Source organism: Mus pahari, chromosome 8, assembly GCF_900095145.1.
Source record: "Mus pahari chromosome 8, PAHARI_EIJ_v1.1, whole genome shotgun sequence".
In the NCBI taxonomy this organism is placed as follows: domain Eukaryota; kingdom Metazoa; phylum Chordata; class Mammalia; order Rodentia; family Muridae; genus Mus; species Mus pahari.
In genome coordinates, this window is record NC_034597.1 from 12057999 (window position 1) to 12085813 (window position 27815).

The window sequence follows — 27815 nt, forward strand, 5'->3', positions numbered from 1 at the left end:
ATACTATAACGCAGATGAACCACAAACTTGAGGAACTAAATACGCTAGGCATTTATAGTACGAGTATATAGAATCCAAAATAGGACTCGTATTAACGGAGCAATGATGGTTGCTGGGACAAAGCTCATAAAAATGGGAGTTATTCATGGGTACAAACTTTCAAGTGGCCACTACAATTTATAACAATGTGTCATCCCACATTTGAAATGTGAACTATAGGTAGACCCTAAGTTTACTCCCTCCTTTGCATCTCTCTCAAGTATGTGACAGTTTAAACTTGATTGTGGAAAACATTACACAAGTTTAGTTCTATCAAAGACTATACTGTGGGCAGTGGTGGTGCATGCCTTTAATACCAGCACTCAGGAGGCAGAGGCAGGCGGGTGGATATCTGAGTTCGAGGCCAGCCTGGTCTACAGAGTGAGTTCTATGACAGCCAGGGTTACCTGGCCAAAAAAAAAAAGACTATACTGTGTAGTTAAATATAAACAAATTTAAAATTTGTCATTTATATGTCAATTAAGCCCTAGGGCTGGACATGGTAGTATATGCCTATGCCTGGCACTTGAAAGGCTTAAGACAGGAAGAGTCCAAATTCAAAGTCAGCCACTAACTCTGAAATAAGACTATCTTTCAAAACAAAATACTCAGGGCTGGAGAGATGGCTCAGCAGTTAAGAGCGCTGACTGCTCTTCCAGAGGACCTGAGTTCAATTCGCAGCAACCACATGGTGGCTTAATATGGTGCTTTATAATCATGGGATCTGATGCCCTCTTCTTTTTCTCTTTTTTCGAGACAGGGTTTCTCTGTATAGCCCTGGCTGTCCTCGAACTCAGAAATCCACCTGCCTCTGCCTCCCGAGTGCTGGGATTAAAGGCATGGTTTCTCTATGTAGCTGTGGCTGTCTTAAACGTCACTCTGTAGACCAGGCTGGCCTCCTCAGAAATCCCCCTGCCTCTGCCTCCCGAGTGCTGGGATTAAAGGCATGCGCCACTACACCTGGCTCTGATGCCCTCTTCTTGTGTGTCTGAAGACAGCTACAGTGAACTCATATACATAAAATAAATAAATCTTTAAAAAACAACAACCACCAAAATACACAACTGAGGAGCTGGAAAGTTGGCATTGTGATTATTAAGATCACTGCTTGATCTTCCAGAGGACCTAGGTTCAGGTTCCAGTACTCACATGGCAGCTCACAACCATCTCTAACTCTATTTTTAGGATCTCTAATGCCCTCTTCTGGATTCTTCAGGCACCAGGCATGCAGGGTACACAGACATACATATAGGCAAAAGATTATATCCATAAAAATAAGTTTGTTTAAAAAACATACAAATTACTCTAGGTCAAAAGAGCTGTGGTTTTAAAGAAGTATTGTACAATTTTATTGTTTCTGTAAAGTCACAAGACCAAACTTACTGTTTAAACACTTAAAAATTTAAAGCTCAGACTATAGCTTTTTACTTTTCTACTCTAATAAACTAAGCACAGAGTACCTGGGTTCAGATACCAGCACTCACAGAATAGTTTACAAGCATCTATAGCTTCCATTTTAGGGTTTCCAACACCCTCTCCTGGTCTCTGAGAGAAAAATAGGCATGCAAGTGGTTGGGTGCATATGCATGTCTGCAGGCAAACGCTCGTGCACATAGAGTCTGTTTGTAAAAGATAGGAGACAGAGGCTTTTATAAGTGATCTTCCCTGTGACAATTAAATGCAGGAAGGGGCTTGCTTTTGTCCTCATCCATGGGAACTGGGTAGAAACACAAAAGTAATCAGGTTACTCACGGGCCTGGGCTGTGGAGGAGGAGGGGGAGGAAGAGGAAGTGGAGGAGGAGGAGGAGGAGGCATCTTTCCTGAGCTGCCAGTTAAGCTCCTGATGGCCTCAGGAGCATTTTGGTTACCATGATAATGTAACATCCAGGGTCTCTGTGGCTTAGAGGGCCAGCCTTGCACAGGACGTCACTGTCAGAGGTGTGTGGTGGTCCACAAGGCACTCCCACCACACAGTGGGATTCATTACTAACAGCTGGCACCAGCTGGCCCTGGGATGCAAAGGGGTCTCAAGAACACCACTGAAGTCTCCAGAGCCTCCAGAGTTAAGATCGTGCTTGCATAGACTGTTACTTAGGTGGGCACCACACGGCCTGTCAGTCCTACACTACTACTAGCTGAGAGTGGGTTTTATTCCACTTGTACCAGGAAACTTCAGCCATCCACCTGAGTTACTGTGGCTTATTCCTGAGCTGAAAATCACACTCTGTGATCAAACCAGAACAGCGTGTTTTAACAAACTCCGTTCTCATTCTCTCATTCTTTTAACATTACACAAAAAATTAGAGATTGCTGTGACTTTTATTCAATTTGAAATCTGGATTAAAATAAAAGCAGTGAGAGCAAAGCTTTACAAATATTACATTACTACGTCATTGATATGGCTTTTACACTGATTGGATACAGAAAAAAAAATAACATTAGAATTAAGGCAGTAACATGTGCAAACCCAGCACACCCCTTGACAGTCCTCAGTGGAAAACTACTCTGGTCAGGTGGTATCTGACATGGCTGCATGCAGGTCTCGTTGCATGGAAGGATAGGCCCTGAAGAGCTTCATTCCTTAAAGGGAAAAAGGACCCTTCTCACTGGCCAACAATGGCCAGGAGCAGCTTCCTGTAATCTCCACTCGTGTCACTTGCAATCATTGTGCTTAGGGTCTTCTGATACATCTGGGTGAACATCTGTTTTATCTGAACAAGGTCAATCTGTAAGAAATATCAGGATGGAAAAAAAAATCTGTTAAAATGCTTTTGTTGTCTTAATACTATATAACAATCAGAATGGGGGAGGACAAACAGCAAATGCCTGACATTCCATCTCATTCACACTAGTGCTGACGTCTCCTCTGAAGATCTCATTTGCCACAGAGAGCACTGGAGAGATGCGATATAAGAATCATCTGCTATTCCCCAAATACTAGTTATCTGATAACAGAACAGCTTTATATAATATTAATAATATAGTGAGTGTTGGTAAAGATGCCAAGAAATGGAAACACCTGTACATTCCTAATGGGAATGTAAGATGGGTAGTTACTGTGAAAAACTGTATGGTGTTTAAAATGGCGGTTCTACAAAATTACAGCGTCATCGAGCAACTCCATTTCTTGCTAAATTTCCAAACGAAGTAGCAGGGACTTGAAGGGATTATCGTGCACCACAAGCATAGCAGCATCATTCGTCAAACACAAGAGGCAGAAGCAAGACAAGTATACACAGACAGACAGTCGTACACAGATATGGTGGGTTGGTATGCTGCCCTAAAATTCAACTTCCAACATACGATGCAGCCAGGAATTCTGTAAAGCCTAGATTGAGTGAAAGAACTCAGTCTCAACAATGCTCTATGATTCCATCTACCTGGGGAACCTAGTGTTATCAACGCAGGACAAAAGGGCAGAGGGTGGCTGTTTCATGAGTATAAATTTTCAGTTTTGCAAGATGTAAAAAGTTCTAGATGATGTGACACTGTACAACAATGTGACTGTATTTACCACCACAGTACACTTAAAAAATGGTTGGAACAGTAAATTTTATTATGTATATTTTATTGCAATTTCAGAATAGATTCTGGGCTGGGCGTGGTGACGCACGCCTTTAATCCCAGCACTCAGGAGGCAGAGGCAGGCGGATTTCTGAGTTTGAGGCCAGCCTGGTCTACAGAGTAAGTTCCAAGACAGCCAGGGCTACAAAGAGAAACCCTGTCTCAAAACAAACAAACAAAAACAAACAAACAAACAAAAATACAATAGATTCTGCTTAGAGAATTTAGGTGTAAGAATAAACACACATCAAGGATTTAAATATACCCAAATTTTAAGCTGGTTGTGGTAATGCATGCCTTTAATCTCAGCACTCAAGAAGCAAGAAGACCTTTGTATGTTTGAGATCAGCCTGGTCTACATATTGAGTTCTATGGCTATGTAAAGAAACCCCATCTCAAACAAAACAAATAACCAAATTTTGTTTGTCCCCCACAAACAAATCTACCTCCAATAGTATTATTTAATAATGTTTGCATTCAATTAAAAATATTAAGCTGGGAGCCGGGCATGGTGGCGCAGGCCTTTAATCCCAGCACTTGGGAGGCAGAGGCAGGTGGATTTCTGAATTCAAGGCCAGCCTGGTCTACAGAGTGAGTTCCAGGACAGCCAGGGCTACACAGAGAAACCCTGTCTTGAAAACCCAAAAAATAAAAAAAAAATTAAGCTAGACATGGTGGCGCACACCTTTAATCCCAGCACTAGGGAAGCAGAAGCAGGCAGATCTCTGTTAATTCTAGGTCAGCCTGGTCTATAAAGTGAGTTCCAGGACAGCCAGGGCTACATAGAAAAATCATGTCTTGGAAAACAAAACAAAACAAAACAACAACACCCCCCTAGAAACCCAAACCTCAAAGCAAACTAAAAAAGTAAAAGTAAAAAACTGATGAATTTAAAGGTTATTTTGTAATTAATAAGGATGCTAACTTTGATATCCAAGTGGATTTATCTAAGCTAGGGACTGAAGCTTAGCTCAATGACTGAGTAATTGCTTAGCATGCACAAGTACCTTGGTTTGATTTCCAGCACTGCAAAAAAATCAACCAACAAAAAAGCAAACCAGACACAGCGATGCATGTCTGTAGTCCTAGCTACTATGCAGCCAAGGCAAGAGACCACTGCAGCCCAGGCGTTTGGGGCCAGTCTAGACACTGTTAATGAGACCTCAGTCTCTTTTTAAAAAAGTAAAACAAACAAAAACTAGCAATCTCCCATAAACCCATACTCTCCACAGGCTTTCTCAAATATAAAAGCTTTAGTGCTGCCTTTCCTGAGGGCGGAAGTCTGTTTTACTACTGAAATTCCCCACACAGAGGACACATCTTTCCTAAGGGTTTCATAATCAAGACCAATGAAGTAAAAGCTGACAGAAAGTGTCCCCTTGCCTCACCTCACTTCGAGTGACCACAATCCTGACCAGGGTGGAGTCGTCCGTGCCAGCGCCTTTCATGGAGTAGTAGAGTCGCTCAGCAAAGAAGGCAGGGCGGTTGAGGGCACACTGCACTGCAAGGCAGACATGCTTTAGAGCAGGGCCCGGCCAGACCACCCAGTCTACCTCTGTAGCCTCATGCACCGCTCTACACCTGGCTCTGATTTTTTTTTTTTTTAAACAGAAATCTGAAGGGTGTTGATAATCTTTTCCTCAGCATATATTAATTGTTGTAGATGAAGATAGGCAACTTCCAATTCTAGAGGATTTCCTCTAGCTAACAAATCTATTTTCTCTTAGATCATGAGATGCAGTTTGCCTTGAATGAATAGGTACACTGACGTAGAGTCTTTACATTTTCCAATATGGAAGTCTTTAGGAAGTGTATCCCAGATTAAGTAACATCTTACTAAAAGAAACGTCAGAAATCTGAACTCTTCACATTAAAAATGTAATTTCTAGAGCCAGGAGGACTCAGCAGGTGAAGTGCTTGTAAAAGTCCTGAAGCCCATCCCTCAGATCCACTTACAGCTGAAGGCAAGAATCACCTCCATGAAATGTCTGCTATTTTCCATGTGTGCCACGGCATGCATATGTCCATAACACACATATCACACACTCACACACAGTGAGAGTTAAATTTAAAAACATAAGAGTACCATTTGGGGGCTGGGGATGACTCAGTGGTAGGGTTTTAGCATGCATAAGGTCCTAGGTTCAAGTCTCATCACCATACACATACACACACAATCTCATTTGGCTGAGAAAAAGCTACGAATATAGTTGAAGAGAAAACAGATTGTCCAAGATTTGAAAATAGCATTTGGAACTCTGAGTCACTGGAAAGTTACTTAGCAAAGTGAGTGCCCACAGATGGCAGAGGGCACACAGCGTGCATTATATCATGTTAGCCCCAGTTAGTGCAGTCACATTTCAGGCACCCCACTGTGAGCACCAAGGTGTCAGTAATACTCTTATTCTTGTATCTGTGGACAGAATTCCCACACATCTAGGTGTCAGGGCACCAGAAACATATTAAACAGTCTCACTCACTGTGTTTATTAATAGTATGGTATGTTCTGAGGGCTCAAAATGATGCTTAGTGTGCTATATATACATGGAGTGCATGCGATTAACCCCAGCACTTAGGAGGTAGAGGCAGGTGGATCTTTGTGAGTTTGAGGCCAACCAGATCTACAGCATGAAATCCTGTCTCAATAAATAAGTAAATTATGTATTAATTTTACATTAAAACAAAGATGTTTTGTGGTAGTACTTTTAGTTCCTTGGGGCTTTCTCATTCATTAAAAGGTCTATGATATACTGGGGTCTTCTTGCAGTACTCAACAAAGATATACAAATGAAAGCCAAATCAGCTTAAACAAACAGACAATCAATCCTTTTGGTCACACCATCAATCACTCATAGAATCTTATACAAAATACAGGATTCATGGGCTGGAGAGATGGCTCAGTGGTTAAGAACACGGGCTGCTCTTCCAGAGGTCCTGAGTTCAATTCCCAGCAACCACATGGTGGCTCACCACCATCTATAATGGGATCCGATGCCCTCTTCTGGTGTGTCTGAAGACAGCTACAGTGTACTCATATAAATAGAATAAATCTTTAAAAAAAAATACAGGATTCACTCAGTTTCTGCCTTAACAGATTCTGGGGATACTATAGCAACTGTAACCATTCAATGAAAAATAAATAAGATAGAGTGCAAAAGTGTCTTACAGATGGTCTTCAAACCACTTTCAACGTATCCAGAAAATTCTCGGCTTACACTGCTTAGCAAATCTCGATTAGCCATCTGCAAACAAAAATGTCAGAGTTAAGCATTTTCGTCTTAATTAACAGCACATCTTCAGAAGAGTTAAAACCTACCCTGGAATAAGCCTCCATGGTGGCCTTCAGCTGAGGGAAGCTTCTTGTAGCGAGAATCATGTTGAAACAGGATTCATCTGTTCCCAGCCTCCCCTCCCCAGCCTGATAGAGACGCTGAGCGTCCTCCTGGGCCATCTGGTGGTTCACACTCTGGCTCTCGTCACGGTTTCCCTGCGAGAGGAAGGCAGGAATTAGAGATGAAATTCTTTCTCCAATCTAGTCACTTTGGGATTTATCAAACGCGACTGCATCAAGTCTGCCACGAGGTCCCTGCCTTTCCAAATCACTATTCCATGACACTTAGTTTTGTACTTTGGAATGTATGGTCATGGTTTTGTAAGGTTAAAGTGAGGGCTTCAGAGCTTTGAGTGCTAAATTACAACAAGATGTCTTTAACAAGGAAGGGAGTATAAACTATCTCTCAAATGAAAAAAGGGTAACTCTCTTTGGCTGGGATTTGAGAACAAAACGCTCTGTAGAGTTCCATTCCTATAAAATTGTAAAGTAGCAAGCACTTGATTTGTACCAGGCACTTCACTCTAAGAAGGGACTATGAAAGATTTCAGATCTAACTACATTGTTATTATACACATATTTATTATGTGGGCTGAATGTAGCTTAGTGGTGGGCAGTTTGCCCTGCATGAATGAACCCCTAGATTCAATCCCAAGAACAGAAACAAAAGAAAACAAAAACAAAAACAAAATGAATTTACCATGAAGACTTGATAAAATTGACGTATGAGGGTTTGGAAGAGGGCAAGTCCTACTGCCCATCTGAGGGACAAAATGGGAAGATGCTTCTCAAAGCTAGAGATGTCTCTTTTGAGAAGTACTTGGCATGAGAAAGGGTACAGTCATACTCCAAAGGGTAACTGAACATAACACAGGAAAATGTGTTCCAAAGGTGGCTGAAGCTCAGAGCCCAGGCCTGCAACCTCTAGCATTCTCTTGCAAACACACAATAAAAGTAAGAGTATTTTAAAGGTACTCAGAGAAGAAACTTCAAATTGTCTCTTGGGTTTAAGTACATAATATAGTCTCCATTTTCTAAGAAGTGACTTCTCTTTTCCCACCAGAGAAAAGAATGGATGGGCCACTGCATAAAGACAACCCAACTGAGACCCTCCAGCTTTGCACTCAACACCCCTGCCTGTGCCCCTGCTATTCTTGAATCCTAACCACCTCTTCTGCTTTGCACTCAACAGCTCTGTCTATGTGAATTCAGTCTTTCCGACATTTTCCTTTTCTCATTTTTGTAGCTCCAGCTTTGCGCACGATCCCATACCCACAACACATCTTGTATGCTCTCTGTAGCTCTCTCTCCACGGCTCCTCAGAGTCCCTCCTCCACATCTAGGTCCCTTGAGATCCTGTCGTATTGTATACAGGCAGGCAGGCAGGCAGGCAGGCACTCCTGATACTCAACCAGTGGGTTAGTCTTTTGTGTGTCTGTCAAATACATCAGCCTCATCTTCCTCTTTTTAATACTATTCCAAATACCCTCTTGGAGTTTTTCCTGTTGTCTCTCTAAATACCTGGGAAATCATAAGGTAGATGCCAGCTGTAGAGAGAATGTCTTGTGCACTTCGTGGAAGCATCACCTGTTAATAAAACGCTGATGGTCTACTAGCAAAAGGCAGGGCTAATAAGGTGGGGAGGGCGCTGGTAGAAAGATAGAAACTCTGAGGAGACAGACACGAAACTGAGAGGTAACCAGCCATGTGGCAAACATAGAATAGTTTAATGGATTACATAAGTTATGAGCGAGTTAGGGAACAAGCCCAAGCTTATGGCATACACATTTACTCATAAGTAATTAAGCCTTTGTTATTCGGAAACTGGGGCACATTTGGGAAAGCTCACACTTACACCAACTGCAGTACTCTTATGTATTCCCACCTCTCCTCCTATGGCTCTGCCACCCTCTGGCACTTGCACTGTGGCCTACACTAACTGACTGGACACTGCTAAGCTGTCATGAACTTCACTTCATCTTTGCCACAGAACCTCAGGAAGGTTCTGATTTCATGAAATCTAAAAGAAGTTATTTTTCTATTCCTTACAAAAGTCAGATATACAGAACTCAGTCTCAGTAATAACTAGAAGAAATCTGTCCACTGCATTCTGTGTTGTTCCACAAAGACAGCAATAATCCAAGGAACTAACTACTAATAAAGTATGTTCCCTGGCAACAGGTACAAATGTATGTTCCCTTCACTAACAAACAGTCATTAATACTATACTCACCTGGCACATGGACACGAGGAGACGTTCAAAATGTCCTGAGGTATCTGACCTAATGTCCTTCTCAAGGTCTCGTCCAAATTCTAATTGATAACATCTAACAATGTCTCGAATTTCTTGATTTGTTCTTGTGCACAAAATCTCTATCAATACACGTTCTTGAGTTCCTGCTCCCTACAAGAAATGAGGAGAGGATTACACAAGAGCAAAGGAAGTTCTCTGAAGATAACCAAGCTGTATTCCAAATGATACAAAATAATTGTGTCTCATCTATCACTGCAAATTCTGAAGTATCAAATTTTGTGAGGCTACATATATTAAGCAATACAAAAACATGGTAGAAAATCAGATAGCATACCTGCATTGCCTTCCGTAAGCTCCAGGCATCATAGTATGTAGAAGGCATGAACAGGGCAAGGATTAATTCTTCCATATTCCCACTCAATTCTGACTTGAGATCTTTAATTAAATCCTGTTTAATGACATATGAGAAAGAGGTTTACAGGATTTCTGCATCTTATTTCACATAAATCATTTACAAAAAATAATTTTAAAAGTTTTTTTTTATATGTGTATGGCTGATTTGTCTACATATATGTCTATGTACACATGTCTGAAATGACAGCAGAGGCCAGAAGAGGGCACTGGAGCCCCTGGAACTGAAGTTACAAAGGGTTGTGAGCTGCCGTGTGGGTGCAGAGAACAGAACCCTGGTCCCCTGGAACAGTAGCCAGTGCTCTTAACCACTGAGCAACCTCTTCAGTCCCTCACTTAAATCTTTTAAGGAAAATATAAAAAAATTAAATGGAATCGGCACTATGAAAGTCAAATTTTCAAATGTGAATGGGATATACATAGCAATGAGGAAATCAATGAAATTCAGCGGTGAATTCATTGTCTATAAACACTTGAATATCCATACCACATACAAAGTCAGAGGTCCAGCTAGAAAAAGAATAATTCAAAATAACAAAATGAGGGCTGGTGAGATGCTGAGTGGGTAAGATATTTGCCTGGGGCCCACATGGTGTAAAGAGAGAACCAACTCCTGACTTCCATATATGTATGATCACATGTACACACCCATACTCATATATAGCTACCCGCACAAAAATAAATAAATAAATAAATATATGTAAAAATATAAAATAAGCAGATATTTACTTAGTATAAGAAAATATTTTTGGCTCTATAAAGAAGTAGAAATCACTTTTATCTTGGTCTTACTGAGAAGATAAATATCTAAAAAGATGGCATAAAGCAAACTGCACTCTATGGTTAGTTTTGTGCACTGTGTTTTCAGAAGTTGAGCTCTATGCCACTGTCCAGACTGCAGCCTAATCTTAGGGCATTGTATTAACCAATGTGCTGTAAAGAATGCTGCCCAATAATCTCTGATTGGTTAATAAAAGACTAGATTCCATGATTGAGCAGAGGATAGGAAGACTCGAGATGGACCTGGGGGCGGAGGGGAGGTCTCAGAAGGTAGGAGAGAGGAGGTGGCTACTATGAGAAATAGACCATGAGCATGTCACCGAAGGACACACGAGACAGAGCAAGACTTAGTTGTCAAGTCATGGGGCATTTATCTGGTTATTAATAGACTAGTTAGGTTTTTTTTTTTTTTTTTTTTTTGGCTTTTCGAGACAGGGTTTCTCTGTGCAGCCCTGGCCGTCCTGGAACTCACTCTGTAGACCAGACTGGCCTCAAACTCAGAAATCTGCCGGCCTCTGCCTCCCAAGTGCTGGGATTAAAGGTGTGTGCCACCACTGCCTGGCTGGAAGGCATTTTCTTGATTCATCATTTAATGATGAATGTAGGATGGCTCACTTCAGGTAGTGCCACCACTGGGCACGTGGTCCTGGGCTGTGTATGTGCGCACAGTAGGCAAGCTATGGGGAGCAGACCAGTAAGCAGCACTCCTCCACGGTCTGCAATCAGGTCCAGCCCTGCCTTCCCACGTGGAAGGAGAACCCATCCCAGTAATAGTTACCCATGTGCAATGTGGCATGTGTGTACACATCCACATCTATCCATCCATCCATCCACATCCACAGAGGAAGAATACATAAATAAATGAAGATGAAGTAGAAGAAGAAAAAAAAGCCTGGCAAGGAGGCTCAGATGCACACATAATAAATAAAATTTACTACTACTACTATTACTACTACTACTACTACTACTACTACTGATAAAAGTGTGTCTGAACTGGGCAGAGGAAAACAGGCTGGACAAAGCTGGTGGACAGTAAGCAGGTGGTAGCAGATGATGTTAGGGAAGTTTAGGACTCTTGTACAAATGAAAACCTAGCCACTTCTCCCCATTATATCTGAGGAACAATGGCATTTTTTTGCCCAAAATTTTGCTGCATTTAGTCACTGATCACCCATTCAACAAATACTTATTCATAACACACCTGCTACTGGAACATAGAGAAGACCACATGACATGGTTTTTGCAAAGGAAGCACACAGGTTTTGAGAGTTAGCAGTGAGGCCAGTAATAGCACAGATTTTAAAGAATCGTCGTGGGACCTGAGTGGAAGGACCAGCCAAATGCTATTCCATTTAATGAGAGACACACGGTAGCTGATATTTAAAGCCAGATCTTGAAAAAGTTGCATACCATGCAGAAAGAGAGGAAACATATAATAATCCAGGAGCACAGCGTGTGCTCACACAGAAGTATAAAAGACCAGTTCCATATAATTATACCATAAGACATGTTCAGAGGGAAGAAAACAGTGGAAGATCACCAATGGCTGCGAAGAAACAGGGTCTACGTAAGGAGCAGATCTTGCTGGGATCATATCTGTTTCCTGAAACTATTACATAAAAGATTCAGTATGAGGTGGGAAGAGGGAGTGCTCTCAAGAGTGCAGAGATCCTAACACTGGAGTGCTGAGGTCTGGGCTGCTGCTATGTACTGCAATGCTAAATTCTGTACCTGCAAGGTATAGGCTTGGTTGTTCACACCTTGTTCCTTGACTTAACACTATTGATTAAATAGAATCAGCTATAGCCAGTTACTGGAGGGATTAGTGGTAGGTGGATTTTGAGTTATCTGGTTGGGGGTGGCGAAGTGAGAGGAAAAGAAGAGAGATGGACCATGAGCACAGGGCCAGGAAAAACAGCAAGTATTTGGGGCACGCTGCTGGGGAGGTAGCCAGGACCACACTGGAGCCTGTGAAGTCCATTCATCTGTCCATCCCCCCTCAGTATTAGTAAAAATACAGTGTTGAGTCTGACATGAATGTACACCTGGTAGACCCTGCTGTTCTCACTAAATGGGAAAACGCATACCTTGCCATACATGGTCTTAAAAGCTGCTTTGATTTGTTGCCTCTGGTCATTGGAACGATTAGACACAACATCCACAATTGCTTGCTCGTCTGTCCCTGGAAGAGTCATAGATATTTATGTAAGGATGAAAATGCTTCCCAGGGCACCAGATGTCACCAAGGTACGAGTTGACAAAGGACTTTGACTATGACGCAGACTTTCCTTATAGGTGTGAAAAGACAATCCATTTTCCTTACCAAACCCTTTCATTGCTTTTCGGAGAATTTCTGCATCTCTCATAGCATCAAAGTTGGAGGCTGGGCGGATTGTTCCTTGGGTGCCCTGAATCATCGCAGCAGGCTGATAACAACAAAAGGTGTAAAATTCAAGTAAGGACTTGGCTTGGACAATAAGGCAACGTGGAGACTTCATCCAGTTATCATCTGTATGCAAGGGTTTTAGTGCAAGGATATGAGATGTATTACCAGGCCTCATTGAAGAGACAGATCCAGCCTCCTTCCAAACATACTTGTCTCCCACTAATAGCCACACACCAAACTGGCATGAGACATGAGTCAAACTCGTGAGATTAAAGTTACAACCCTCTTGTGCCTTAGCTTCCTTTTTGACAGAAAAGGGGAGATAGAGATTGATCCCAAACAAGAAGACATGATAGGGGTAGGGGGAGAGGAAACTGCAGTCAGGCTGTAATGTATAAGAATAAAAAATAAAAAATTAAAGTAAATAAAAGATAGAAGGCATGAGTGATAGCATTTGATTTTAAGAAAAAAAAAAAAAACATTAGTGATGTAGACATGAGTGCCCAAGAGAATTTTCACACTAGCAATGGATAATCTCTTTCCATTTCCTATATGGGGTCTATTTATTTGCCAGGATATGAAATAAACATTTTGTATAATGGTGAGAAAAGCACAAAGTAGAAGTGAGGTGGTATACTATGCATGTGCCACCACGCCGAGCTTAAATTTTCTTAATTAAAGAGAAAAAAAGGTCTAGAGAGATGGGTTAACCTGACCAAAACCCAACAGGACAACGGAGGAGCCTCTTTCCCAGCGCAGCAGTCCTTCGCCTACCCTGGCTGAAGGCGAGCGGGAAAGGGCCAGACCTTCATTAGTTTATAAAGGTCAAGATAAAGGGAAGGATCCAAGGTTAGCAATTTTGTTCCTGTAATTTGCACAGAACATAGAAGAAGAATAGAGCAATGTATAAAACAATGAAGATAGAGACCTATATAGAGAGAGGTGAGGAGAGGATTTCAAATATGAGGAACCTTAGAGGGCTATTGAGAAATCAGTTCAGCAGACTAAATTAGCTACCATGGTTAAAGTTCTGCCAAGCATCGAGGGGAAATACAACCCTAGTAAGACATAACAGTAGAGATCAGTCTAAGTTCAAGGCCAGTTTGGTCTACACAGTGAGTTCCTGGAACACATGCTGGCATACATAGAGGAGCTAGGATTAGTATTAGTAAGCAGTCCTTACTCACATCACTGCTATAATCCAAAGAAACAGGGGAGAAAGCAGGATAGGAAGAAAAGGATTCTGTATTGATCTGAAAGAAGAGTGGAAAGTTATAAAAGGCAGAACAGAAAACAAAACCACCTTCATAAGTCTGAGACATATTGACCACCCACCACCCAAGGTCGCAGCTGTAATCACTAAGGGCAGAGAAGCTACAATCAATGCAGCAGGCACGCACATATCCTCTAGGATGGAGGGACATTATCACCTGTGAGAAGGATGGAGACTGCTCTTACCAAATGTATCAGACACTACTTAACACAGATGGGTCACAGCAGTGTGGCACAGCCCCTCAGCACCATGAGTTCCAGGTACCCACATTAACTTTAAAAGTAGAAGGTATGCACAAGGAGGCAGAAGCCAAAGTACCTGACTCGGGTAGGGACCTTGTCCTCCAGGGTACTGAGACGGCATCTGTCCTCCAGGAAAGCCACCTGTATGTTGGAAGCAAACAACAAACACAGGCCACAGCAAACCATTTATATTGAGCACAGAAGCGGAACAGCATCCACATGCTACTACTGGGATAAGCGACATTTTAAGGTACATTAGAACAGTAGGTTTCGGTACATCTTTCTGCACATGCAGTCACTGTTCTTTGTTCACATCGGTGCCCCTCCAAACAACCACACTGTGTTTTGACGTCATATACACATGTCACATGTCTCTTTCATTCTTCTTCCACTGTGCCTCTTAATCTTTTCTTCAGGCTCGGTGGCTCACACTGTTAATCCCAGACACTTCCTGGCTGCCTCTGGCTAACCGAAGGAACATGCTAGTTTTTCTGACTTCGCTGTGGTTTTCTCTCATGAAGAATAGGGACGACAATGATAGCTCATATGATTTCTTAAAAAAAATGATCCTGGCTGGGTGTGGCCGTGCACACCTTTTATTTCAGCACTCTGGAGGTAGAGGCAGGTGGACCTCTGTGAGGTTGATACCAGACTGTTCTACAAAAAAAGTTCCAAGACAGCATGGATGAGACCCAGTCTCAAAACAAGCAAAGAAATAAGCCCTTCCCAATCCCATAATCTTCATAGGATAATCTTTTGTTTCATTTTTAAGTTTTTTTAAAAGAATGTAACTTAATATTTAATTTCATGTTTTGTGTATGAGTGTTTTGATGTATGTCTGTGCAATACATGGGTGCTTTCTGGCAGCAGAGGCCAGAATAGTGTCAGATCCCCTGAAACTGAGCCACTATGTGAGTGCTGGGAATTGAACTAAGGTTTGCCTTAAGAGTAGCCAGTGTTCTTAACCCACTAAACCATCTCTCCAGCCCCAATCTTTCCAATACTGATTTATTAAATGAAAAATCAAATTGGGTCTCATACATATTTTAATAAGATCCTAAACAAGTATTATATCTTTTACAGGCTTTATTTTTAATTATGTATATAAGTACATAGGTGCCTGTAGAGGCCTGATGTGTAGGATCCCTGGAAGTGGAGTTAGAGGTGGCTATAGGCAGCCTGATGCTGGTGTTGGGCAAACTCAGGTCCTCTACAAGAACCATACATGCTTTCAACTGCTGAGCCATCTGTTTATTTAGCTCCTCTCCATCTTAAAACAAAACAAAATAAAAGCTTGAACTAAATTCAATTCTGATTTCATCTGGAATTTGTCAGAATAGAATCCTGGAGATGGTTCCTTCAAAAACTTGTTTTTGGCTTTAGGAGAGACTAGTTAATGGAAAAAAAAAATTATTCATCACCTCCATTTTACTGATTATGATCTCATATCAAATTGAGACTATCTACTTAACATTATTTACAGAATTATATAAACATTCCCTGAAGACTATCTCAAATATCATCTAAGACTGCTTGACAACTGAAAAGCTCACAGAATCATGACATGGCTTCTCTCTAGACAGCTGGGCCGTACCTGGTACTGGGACCTGGGCTGGTCCGCCACCATAAGACTGTGCAGGTGGCTGTGGATAGCCAGAAAAGCCTGCTCCACCGGGTGGGGCCCCAAAGCCTGGGCCTGGAGAAATTTAGAAAAACAACATTTTAATAAGCTATACTGAAGAGCCACGTGTGGTAATCTCAACACTCAGGACTGCCATGAGCTGATGGCCAGCCTGAGCTACAAGTGAGCCACAAGTCACTCTGGGATGCACTTGTCTCAAAAAAATGCAAGTCTTGTAATACAGAGAATATTTAAGAAAAATGTTGTCTGTTATCAGTGGAAAATACATGTCAGTAATGCTGTAACAGTCACCCCATGTGTGTATTCAACGTGTCATCAACTCACAACACACTGGAATTACCTTCAAGGGTGGGTGAGACACTCAGTAGGGAAAAGCACTTGTTGCCAAGCCTAGCCAACTAAATTGGTCCCCAGAACCAAAATGGTGGAAGAACAGAACTGATTCTGACCTATACAAACATACCATGGCACTCATGGGTACACATATAAGTACACATATGTACATACAGAAACATAAAACAAATTTAAACTGAGTTTTAAAAGTTTTAGTATAACCTGGGCTCATGATCCCAGTACTTGGGAGGCAGAGGCAGGTGGATCTCTGAGTCTAGACTAGGCTGGTCTACAGAGTGAGCGCCAGAACTGCCAGGATATACAGAGAAACCCTGGCTTAAAAAAAACCAAAAGTTTTAGTATATTTAACTTCTTTAGTAACTTTAGTAACCATGGAAACCACTATAGTGAGTTAAAAAAAAAAAAAAAAACCTTTTTAAAATTAGATTTGTTCCTTTTGTTTTGTGGGTAAGTGTTTTGCCTGCATGTATGTATGTGCACCACATGCATACTTGGTGCCCTCAGAGTCAGAAGAAAACAGTATATTCCCTGGAAATGGAGTTATGGATGTGAGTGCTGGGAATGGAAACCAGATCTTCTGCAAGAACAGCAAGTGCTCTTAACTGTTGAGTCATCTTTCCAGCCCTACAGTGTTTTCCTTACGTCTTTGGATTAAGTGGTCCTAAGACCTAAAGACCAAGCCATTTAAAGTTTCTGCTTGTCTTTTTTTTTTCTTTTCTTTCTTTTTTTTTTTTTTAAGATTTAGTTACTTTGTGTACACATGTGTTTTGTGGGTGCATCAATGCACTATACTCATGTAATGCTCTAGGAGGCTGAAAGAGGGTGTCAGAGCCTCTGGAAATAGTGGCACAGACAGCTGTGAGCTGCTATGTGGCTGCTGGAACCTAAGCCAGGTCCTCTGGAAGCAGTCACTGCTTTTACCCACTAAGGACATTGCTCCAGCCCAGACATTCTCAACCTGTGGGTTGAGACCCCTTTGGCAAACTTCTATCACCAAAAATATTTACATTACGATTCCTAACAGTAGCAAAATTATAGTTATGAAGTAGCAACAAAAATAATTTTATGGTTGGGTGAGTCACCACAATATGAGGAACTGTATTAGAGATAGCAGCATTAGGAAGGTTGAGACCCACCGCTCTAGTCCCTCTCAATCAGTTAAGATCAATAATGATCAAGTAGTGTTTTTATGTTTTTTCATAAGGCCATTCATTATCAAGAACTTTACAATTCCTGATCACAGGAGAATATTCTAGTCTCCCAGCTCTCCAAAACTTAAGAATCTTCATCACCTGAGCTTACTACCTAAGTTTTAGCTCTCAATGGCTAACTTAGAGTAACTCTGAACTCTCACAATACAGGAAATAATGAAGAGAGTAAGGGACGGATAAAACACAACACTTCAATAAATCTCAAGTCATAACTTACCTCCAGGGTAGGCTGGAGGACCCCCTGGACTTAGGGCTCCAGGATAGCCCCCAGGGGCTGGATAACCTCCAGGTGCAGGGTAGCCTCCAGCTCCTGGGTAGCCACCACTTGGTGCTGGTGGGTAAGCACCTCCTCCCATTGGTGGAAAGCCACTAGGGTATGGATACTGACCCGTAGTGGGAAAAGATGACTCCTGACCTGCAGGCTGGAAAAATTAGAAACGTGTACAAATGGACAGAATCGTAGAAATATAGGACCCACTTAAAAAGAACAAAGAGTATTCAGGTATCCCCCCATCTCTAAAAAAAACCCCCCACAATGTATCATTTCTGCTATCTTATTAACTTTATCAATTCTATCCCACTTTGTCAGGATTTTTATCAGAACTCAGTTAAAAATCAATTCTATGTGAGGCGGACAAGAGCAGTCCATTTCTCTCCAGGAACCAGCACCAGCTGGCGAGCTCTCTCTCCCCTTCCCCTGGTCTCTCTGTATGGCCTTACAATACATGGTCAGGCTCCACTCTAACTTCTCCTCTTGTTTCCAGCTCTGAGTACTGTGATCATAGGCGTGTACTATCACATCTATTCTCATCAAACCTTAAATTCTCAGGACCAACTAACCAAGCTGACAAATTCCTTCACTGGCGTGGCCCATGGAAATGTGATGAAGACCCTCTCCTCCATCCTAGGGAGTCAACAGAGCCTGGGAACCCAGAATGCCACACACAAGACTTCCACTCTACACTACTCAATACTCCATGACTGACCTCCAGGAGACTTGAAGCAAGCAAAAATAAAATTTTATTTTTTGTATTACATCACAGACATGTTAGGGTTGTCTACTTCTGCAAAGACTAAATTGATTGCTACAGTCTAGCTTCATACACAGGGACCTAAGAATATATTCATAATTCTCCTTTAAAACTATATATTTAGCTTGCGTGAAGACAGACACACTATCATTCACCTGCAGAGGCCCTTCTTCTATTCTCCCCAGGATAGAGTAATAGTGTAACATACTTTTTAGTAGCCTCAATTATGAACTTAGCCCCCAGAGTAGTAAAGCTATCACCAATTCCAGGTGCTCTGATCTGTAATTTAGCCAAGCCAAGGTTTCCTTAGTTTTTGTTTGTGTGTTTGTTTCCAGAGCCTGACACATGCTAGACAAGCATTCTACACTAAATAATAAACCTAGCCCACTTGGTTATTTTGGTCCTCCTAACACAAAGTTAACCAGTGATTCCCAGGATGGATTTTGCATATATATATATATATATATATATATATATATATATATATATATATATATATTTATTCACACATATATGTGTATATATGTGTGTGTACATATATATACACAATAATGTATACATATATGTATATATATACATATTTGTGTGTATATGTGTGTGCAAAACATATGTGTATATATACATATATATTTGTGTGTGTATATATGTGTATACTTAACATATATGTGTGCTTATATATATGTATATATATATGTGTGTGTGTGTGTGTTTGCATTGGCTTAGAAAATAATTAACATTTTTAAAACCTAACTTTCAAGTTTTAAAAAACAAACCTTAAGCCAGGTGTGGTAGTGCATACTTTTAATCCCAGCACTCCAGAGAAGAGAGGCACGAGGTTCTCTGTGAGTTTGGGATCAACTTGGCCTATATATAAATTCTAGGCCAGCTGGAACTACACAGTGAGACCTTTTCTCAGAAAACAAACAATAAAGCCATGAGCCAGCTCACATAAAATACAGGTTTCTGTCTTTACTTAACCTAATCTAGCAACACTGGGTGTGCCTCCCAGCATGGCCACACTGGGCTAGAGCTCAGCTGTCCATATATGACACATCCTATTATTTTTCAGACAACACCTGTCTTTTCTCACTGATTTATAGCCCTGGACACTTGAGTTCATGACTCCTGCTCTAGGGCACAGGCTACTTCTATATAACAACTGTATGAAAAATAAAAGTGATTTTAGTATTTTGATAGCAATACTTACAGGATATCCAGGGAAAGGCGGGTAGCCTGTTGGGGGATAGCCTGGGTATGACATTCTGTAACAACAACAAAAAGTCCTTTGTAATTTTTTGTATATCTTAAGGCCTTTGAAGATACACATACACACAGTATAATGGTGGTCACTAACTGTGGATAACAAGGCCAAAGATGATTCAAGTGGATTAAGACTACTTGCTTTGAAATATGATAACCTGAGTTCAATGTTCAGTATCTCAGATATAGATGGTAGGCAGAAAGAATGAGTCCTACATGCTGTCTTCTGACTTTTGCACACATGGTTGAAGCATACACACATCCTCTCTGTCACACACACACACACACAATATAAATAGTACTTAGGGTGTAAGCAAAGATTATGAAATTTTTACTTTTATCCTCTGTACCATACAGTCTGTACAGTCCCCAACTGCAGCCTGGTGAATAGCTTACTGTGGAACTTGAATACCCTGAGTTCAAACCCCAGTATTATGTAAAAAGCCAGATGTGGTGGTACAGCCTCGTGACTGGGGAGATGGAGACATGCATATCTTCAGGCTCACTGGCTGGCCAGCCTGAACTTATCAGCAAGCCTCAGATCTTCGAGAAGCCCTACTGAGCAAGGGTGGCCTCAAACACTATTCCAAACGGAGAGTGAGTGAGTGGCTGAGGGTGGACACAATGTTCTAAGAAGTGCTGGACACAGACTAGCAAGAAAGCATAATGACAAATACAAGGAACAGGGTGGCATGTAACCGTGATGGGTGGTCACCAAAATAAAAATGAGAGATTGAGGTAGAAAACCAGGGACTACTGATGCGTCAGGCATGGCAGCTCACACCTATGATCCCTGGGCACGAAGCCCTGAGATTTATGCCCTGCATCCTGAGGAAAATAAAGGTAGCTAGGAGGCTGTCACGCCTGGTGTGGAATTACATACTCACACTGCCAGACCATATCCATCCCTTAGCTGTCAACAGTCACTATGTAAATGAACCGGTATTCTACTGTAGGACGTAACCTGGCAGTTGTATCATCTGTGGGAACGACTCCTTTCCTTCTTCAGTTCTATTTCCGTGGCACGTCCTTGCAGCAGGTCTCACCATAACACAGTGGCTATAGTAACTGCTAAGGCTACCTTCCCTGTACACTCTAGCTTATACTGTCTCAGCTTTCCAATATCCCCAGACATCATTAGCTGCCCTTGCCAAGAAGTACTCTTTTTTTTTTTTTTTTAAGGTTTATTTATTTATTATATGTAAGTATACTGTAGCTGTCTTCAGACACTCCAGAAGAGGGCGTCAGTTCTTGTTATGGATGGTTATGAACCACCATGTGGTTGCTGGGATTTGAACTCTGGACCTTTGGAAGAGCAGTCGGGTACTCTTACCCGCTGAGCCATCTCACCAGCCCGCCAAGAAGTACTCTTAAGACCCAAAATCCACAAGGATTCACTGCTGAAGTATCAAATTAAGAACTCACTGGCATTGTTGCAGAGGTATAACTCAAGAGTGTGTGCTTAGCCTGCCTGGTCCTAGCTTCAGACCCATTAAAATCAGGGGAAAAAAAAATTACTGGTCAAACATTCCACTCCCCTTGGCACTGACTCCAATTTATAGTCAACATTTTTTTCTCTAATTTAAAAGATTGGTTTCTATGTGTACCTGTGTATACCACATACTTGCCAGGGCCCATGGAACAGAAGAGAATGCCGGATCCTCTGGAGCTACAGTTAATTAAGGATAGTTGTAAGCTGCCCCGTGAGCAGGGGAAACTTAGAAGAAGAGGTCTTCTGGAAGAACAGCAAGTGCTCTTCACACACTCCTGAGTTATACCTAGCTTCCATGAGAGACACTGACTCCAAAAATAAGGTGGAGAACAACACACAAGGTCGTTTGATGTCAGCTTCTGGCTTCTACATGTGCACACCAGCACACACATGTATGCAGAAACATGAATACACATTACCCCCCACCCATACACTAAGACAGTAAGATATTAATAAAATTGACTCAGTCTGGTCTCAATTAATTGAAAGCCAAAGACCTGTGCATAAAAAGAGAAAGAGGCTAAATTCTTTCCCTTTTTTCTTCTCTGTTCTTGATTACCATCAGGAGTAAGGGCAAGCCTGCAGCTTCTCAAGGACTGTCAGAGGACCAAATGAAATCTGAAAGTAATTTGTGAAATAATGCTTAGGGTCACAAAAAGGCTGACACTGTAGCTCAGAGGTAAGTGGGAGGGAGGTAGAAGGGGGAAGAGGAATCAGGGAGAGAAAGAGATAGGGAGTAAGGGGGGAAGAAAGGAAGAAAGAGAGGGTAAGAGAGAACACATGTATACCTTGGAGAGGGAGAAGTGACTGGGGCGGTGACTCTGTGAAGTGCTTGCTACAGAAGTCTGAAGACCTGAATTCAGATCCCCAGAAGCTGGGCAAGGTAGCGCCTAATTCCAGCACCCCTGTGGTGAGATGGGAGGTAGAGACCAAGAAAATCCAGGCCAGCTAGCCTGGGGTATGGGATAGGTAGGTAGAGACGCACACCCAAGACTTTCCTGACCTCCATATGCACATTATGGCATGTGCACCCAGTCCCACAAACTTGTACACACATGCATGCACACACTCAGATAAAAGAATGAATCACTCCAATGACAAAGTTCTATTTGCACATTTTAGCTACTATATTAAATCTTACCTTTAAGGGCCTAGAGGACTTATACCAAGATTTTTAAAACAAAACAAAAATAAATAAAGCAAAGATTATCTAGGTATTAGCATATGAAAAACAAACAATTTCAGTGCACCTTGAAGATTATGAAGTACCAGAAATGAAGTGCCATTTCCATATAGGTCACAGAAATACCTTCACAAATGCACATTTATATAGGTACTAGGCTATTCATCATAGCATCATCTGTAATATGAAAAGTTGTTCAAGATAATCTAAACATCACTTTGAGATAAGTGAAACATGAATATTCATAAAGTGAAGCTATAAACTATACACCTTCTAAAAGTGCTTTTAAAAAATCCATTTATAAAACCATCTACCACACGGGTGGTAAATGAAACAAAGCGAGGTGGAAAATGGGACAGATAGTTCGTAAGCGTTCTGCTAAAGAAATACACCCATTTTCTTCTCTCCCAGGAAGGAGTCAGGGAAGCAGAAAAGGGTGGCAGCCTGACGGGGAGAGTGTATGCAGGTGTGTGTGGGGGGATGGGAGGTATAACAACAAAGCAGCTCATTTTTCACAGTCTTTTAGCCCCTTTAAACATTGCTCACGTGATCACTTCAAAAAGTAGACTTTAGGGCTGGAGAGATGGCTCAACGGTTAAGAGCACTGGCTGCTCTTCTCAAGGTCCTGAGTTCAAATCCCAGCAACCACATGGTGGCTCAACCATCTGTAATGAGATCTGATGCCAGCTTCCAGGGTGTCTGAAGACAGCTACAGTGTACTTACTATATACTTATATAAATAAATAAATCTTAAAAAAAAAAAAAAAGTAGACTTTAAACTTTTTGTAAAAGGCTAACAAACCCTAGAGTGACTCAACAAATTACTCAGCTCTGCTCGAGTTCACAGGACTCTTCAGAGTGAACCAAAGCTTTTGTTTTCCCTTTAACACTGTTACAAACAACCTTTAGAAAAACTTGGAAAATCCAATCTTGGTTGTCCAAACCATCTCCACCCAGTGAGTCAGCTAGTAAAAGGGTGGATCTATGTCAGTCTCTCAACTGGAGAGAGGGTTGGGTTGGGGAACGGACACGGAAGGGAAACAGGAAGTGTGACTTAAGCCAGGCAAGAACAGAAACAGTTTCCCAAAAGCCGCTCTAGGTTCCAGAAGGGCCATTTAAAGTATTGACTGGGAATAACAGGGAAACAGGGCTTAGTCCTCTGCGTGGGAAGGTAGCCCTCTACTTAACCATGAGGACTAAAAGGTGGTTTAAGTTTACGGGGGACAAAATTATTTACTCCACTTGTTTCTAATATTTTCCTTGCCTAAACGGTAGCTCATTATACTTGTACTGTAATTAGGACAGATTACTTTATCAGAATGGCTCGCTATCACCTGGCAGCAATTAGGGAATGTAATGAATAATAGTAAAATACCTTTCGTCTTTTCACTTGTCCCCTGGTTTAGCCCATTCCCCTCTGCATCTTGCTTACCTAGACGTCTGATAGGACGTCTAAGAGAAAACAAAACAAAACAAAACTAGATTGTTACTAGAATAGTTTCCAAGGATTTTGAACCGGAGCTTACATATCAATCAGGCTTGTGAATTCTGCCCTAGGTGTCATTAAGCACAGCACAAATTCCTCAAGTTCCCCTAAATTTGCTGTGTCACCAAAAAGTCTAGCCACTAGCCAAAGCCAGCTTCGGAGCTGTTAAATGGCCTTCTGGCAAGGAGCTTCACCAGGGCCATCCCCCGGCCCTAAGTCCTCCACTTGCGGCCCACCTGACCGAAAGCGGGGTACCACTGCTCCCTGGCATCCCACTCTACTGCTCCCTGGCATCCCATCCTAAGCCTAACAGAGTGATTTACCCATAGACCTTCCCAGTCCTCCAGCACGCGGGGAAAGCATGCCCAGCCCACCCCAAACCCCCGAAACGCGTCCGAGTCTCCGCCACTCGGAGGCCCACCCCGTTCGGACACGCGCGGGGCTCTACGACTACGGCTGGAAGGCCAGACCAGGGACTGGGAACGAGCTGACTGACCGACGGAAGAACAGCAAGGGGAGGGGGTGCGAGTCCTCACCTGAACAAGAAAGCAGCGTCACACCCTAGCCCGCTTTCCTGCAATATGGAGCCAGGGAGGGCCAGAGGGCGTGGCGCATGGGCGGTGCGAGGGTGCTAGCTGCTTGGACCGCCCCCAAGCTCGGGCGGGACCCTGCGCCCATCAGGTGGCTCAGCTAGTTTTAACACGTGTCTATATCTCAGCGAGGTGGATCTACTCCAGGTGGTGCTTCTGTAGAAAGGAACTGCAGCTTTTTTGGGTCGAGCCGCGCAAGTGGGCGGAGCAGTGAGACTCAAAGATAGTGAGCTCCAGGCCTCAGGATACTGAGCACCCAGGTTTGTCTCTTGTGACTATAGAGAACTGTAGGTAGACGGAACTGGAGTTGAAGTAAGCAAAACTAAGCAGGGTTCAAAGTTCTACTGGTCCATTAGTGTTAAACTCACTATATATAGAACTAAGTATTTGAGGCACTTACATGGAATGAAAACACACAGAGAGACATAGTGATGTGGTGAATGGAGGTTACAGGTCAACCAAATGTTCACCTGTTTTTTGTCTTTTTTTTTTTTTTTTTCCTTAAAGGTTGGTCTCACTGGGACTGATGGACAGTAAGGCAAGACTGGCTGGCCAGTGAGCTCCTGGGATTCATGTATGCATTTCCAGTGCTAGAATTACAGGTTGGCATTTGCACCTGACTGAGCCAGCTCTCCACCATGGCTTTCACTTTCACAACAAAAATGTATTTGGTTATGTATGCCTGAGCATGACTTGTAGGGATTGTTTCACTTCCTCTACCATGTGATTTCCAGGGATGGAATTCAGGTCATAAGGCTTCACGGTAAACACTTGGGTCAAGCATGGAGACAAATGCCTTCATGCCCCAGCACACACCAATTCCACTATACTACAGTTTTTTTTAAAAAAAAAAGTTTACTTGTATAAGATGTATTTCTGTGTGTGGGCACACATGGAGGTCAGAGGACAACTTGGAGGACAGTGCTCCCTTTCCACCATGTAGGTTCGGAGAATGCTACTGTGTTTTCCAGGCTTGGCTGCAAGGCCCATTTACCACTGGGCCATCTCACAGGCCCAAGGCACTTTCACTTGATATTTGAAACATAAAATTTAAAATAAGGTAAGTCAGGTGTGGTGGTGCACTTGGGAGGCAGTGGAATTTTGTACAAATTCAAGAAGATTTATATATTCTAAGCATTGAAGTTCTCTAGATCTCTGATCCATTTTAAAGTGTTTGAGGCTGGGTCTTCACATAGCTCAAGCGGACCTCAAAACTTGCTGTGCTACCACAGATGAGCTTGAACGGATCCTTCTTCCTCTACTTCCCGAGTACTGTCAATTTAGTTGACTTTAGTCTTGCTGTGTAGCCAGGATAGCCTCCCAGCTCCTGAGCCTCCTGCCATACCAGCATTTGTACTGGAATTACAGGCATGTCCCACAACACAGTTTAAATTCACTTTATAGGGTATGAATTGGAGCTCCAACTTTAATTGGATAGCCACATGCAAAAAAGTAAGGTTTGTTGAAAGGTCTATATTCAGTCTTTTCTACAGAACAAGTTCCAGGACAGCTACACAGAGAAATCCTTTCTCAAAAACAATCAAAAGAGAGTAAGGAAAAAAAGAAATGTTTATCCCTTCGATCCGTGTCAAAAATCAGATGACTCATAAACAGTGAGGATTTTTTTTTCAATTTTTACAATGGCTTAAATGTATGTATCTCCTTCAAAATTAATGTTTCTACGTCTTTGTCTCCAAGATTATGGTATCAGGAAGTAAGGCTGTTGGAAGATGACTAAGCTGAGAGAGCACTACCATAATGTATGGGATTACTGCCCTGATTCAAAGTATGATTGATTGCCCTTTTATCAGATGAGGAAAAAAAAAAGGTTCTGCCTTCTATAAACCAGGAAATGGATCGTTACCAGATAACAACCTTCCAATGTCTTGGTTTGTGAAATCCAAGAGTCTGTAACTTTGAGGAATAAATGTCTTCTTTGGTCTTTTTTCCTCTTTTACACAGGTTTCACACCTTCAACTCCTATGTGAAGCTGAGGCACCTGAGCAACTTAACACCCTGTCTCAAATAAACGGCTAAAAAATAACAAATTACAAAAGAGAGCTGGGAATGTGTAGTTCAATAGTAAAGTACTTGCCTAGCATGTACAAGGTTCTGGGTTCAATGCCCAGTTCTAGGGGAAAAAATTTCAGAAATGAGTCTGGTAATGTTAATTTCCATTGGTTTAAAATCTTTATTTGAACTGTGAATAAGGTTTAGCATACAACAGGGTTCAAAGCTGGCAAAAATCTGACATCAACAGGGTAAGTTGATTAAGCTTTCATTTACTAGGCATTCAGTAAGGATTTGGTTCAATTACTGAAAAATCATCTGTTTTTTTTTTTTGTTTTGTTTTTCTTCTAGTTGCTTCTTATCTAATTGGCAGGAGGAACTTCCAAGAAACATGATGTAGTAGGCACTGCTGTATACTGGTTGCTTGTTGGGATTAGAATAGACTTGTTCTGGTTTGAGGGATGCGAAAGGATTAGCACCACAAGCAATGATGTGTGTATCCAAGTTCACCAGAATCTGCAAAGAGGCTTCCAATTCCTGTTGGCTATGGAAGAGAAAAGGAAAATCCCTCGACTTAGTGTGAGAACAGAAATTGCCAAGTGCAAGGCAATTCATGATCAATCCCAAAAGTTATCTAAAGCTGTACTAAGCAAGGACTATTATTTTCCTCCCAAATGTCTCACCAAATCCCTGAGTAGCAAAGGACTATTCCCAAATTTTATTTATTTTTTAACAGCCACATGCAGGAAGGAAGAACATCTTCCTAAGACAAACAGGTAAGGGGAATCAAAATGAGTGCATCTGTATAAAGGAAAAAGTGAGTCCAAAACAGACCACAAACAGAAATAAGTAAAAACCTGTAAACAGTAATCAATGTTGGAATCTCATAGTCACGAAGTAGCAGCAGGGTAGGTAGCCAAGCTTCCATCAAGCCTGGGGAGGCATGGAAACCTGAAGAACAAGAATGGAAATGGGAAGAGAGGGAAGAAAGGCTGAGGTATAGCCTAAGAGCAGGGCATTTCTTTGATGTTATCTGCTCAACCCACATGTTGTTCTCACCATCAGGAACTTCAATAAAAAAATTCTGATCCAAGGTAATATGCATGGGAAGTGATCAACCAAGCTCATCATTGTCCCGCGCTACCTTCTCGCCAGCAAGAAANGACNNNNCANACAAACAGGATCCTTCTGCAGCAAAGCTTTAATGCTCTTGAGAGGGAGAGCATAAGCTTCCAACAGGCAAAGGGCGAAGAGAAGAGAGGGGAGAAGAGAAGAG

The 27815-nt window shown here is 41.9% G+C and overlaps 2 protein-coding genes across 3 annotated transcripts in view; both read right to left on the reverse strand.

The window, feature by feature from the left end:
* Nucleotides 1-1452: 1452 nt before the first annotated feature.
* Nucleotides 1453-24579, reverse strand: Anxa7 (annexin A7). 2 transcript variants are annotated; one of them, XM_029541854.1, is made up of 14 exons: nucleotides 24476-24579; nucleotides 19726-19780; nucleotides 17705-17909; nucleotides 15875-15976; nucleotides 14357-14421; nucleotides 13953-14018; nucleotides 12703-12805; nucleotides 12467-12561; nucleotides 9523-9636; nucleotides 9168-9338; nucleotides 6920-7090; nucleotides 6770-6845; nucleotides 4992-5104; nucleotides 1453-2765 (listed from the first exon to the last, which is right to left on the reverse strand). In XM_029541854.1, the coding sequence occupies exons 2-14, from the start codon at nucleotides 19777-19779 to the stop codon at nucleotides 2643-2645; spliced, it is 1458 nt and encodes a 485-aa protein (XP_029397714.1). In that variant the 5' UTR covers nucleotide 19780; nucleotides 24476-24579; the 3' UTR covers nucleotides 1453-2642. The 2 variants fall into 2 exon arrangements, with proteins under 2 accessions (XP_029397714.1, XP_021058888.1); XM_021203229.2 differs by lacking the exon at nucleotides 13953-14018 and having other exon boundaries at nucleotides 2340-2765.
* A 2124-nt stretch (nucleotides 24580-26703) lies between these two features.
* Nucleotides 26704-27815, reverse strand: part of Mss51 (MSS51 mitochondrial translational activator) — a 13924-nt gene continuing 12812 nt past the window's right edge. Inside the window, exons 6-7 of the mRNA XM_021204074.2 lie at nucleotides 27397-27490; nucleotides 26704-27083 (exon numbers count right to left, since the gene is read on the reverse strand). Of these exons, the coding sequence (XP_021059733.1) occupies nucleotides 26843-27083; nucleotides 27397-27490 (335 nt within the window). The 3' untranslated portion in view covers nucleotides 26704-26842. The remainder of the gene's footprint in view (nucleotides 27084-27396; nucleotides 27491-27815) is intronic.

What these genes read in the sequence shown, in the direction of transcription:
- Anxa7 (XM_029541854.1), bottom strand. Translation starts at nt 19,779, where the DNA reads ATGTCATACCCAGGCTATCCCCCAACAGGCTACCCGCCTTTCCCTGGA. An exon ending in CGCCTTTCCCTGGATATCCT is followed by an intron (nt 17,910 to 19,725) that starts GTAAGTATTGCT and finishes TAATTTTTCCAG; the next exon opens with CCTGCAGGTCAGGAGTCATC. An exon ending in TTAAGACCATGTATGGCAAG is followed by an intron (nt 9,637 to 12,466) that starts GTATGCGTTTTC and finishes GTCATTAAACAG; the next exon opens with GATTTAATTAAAGATCTCAA.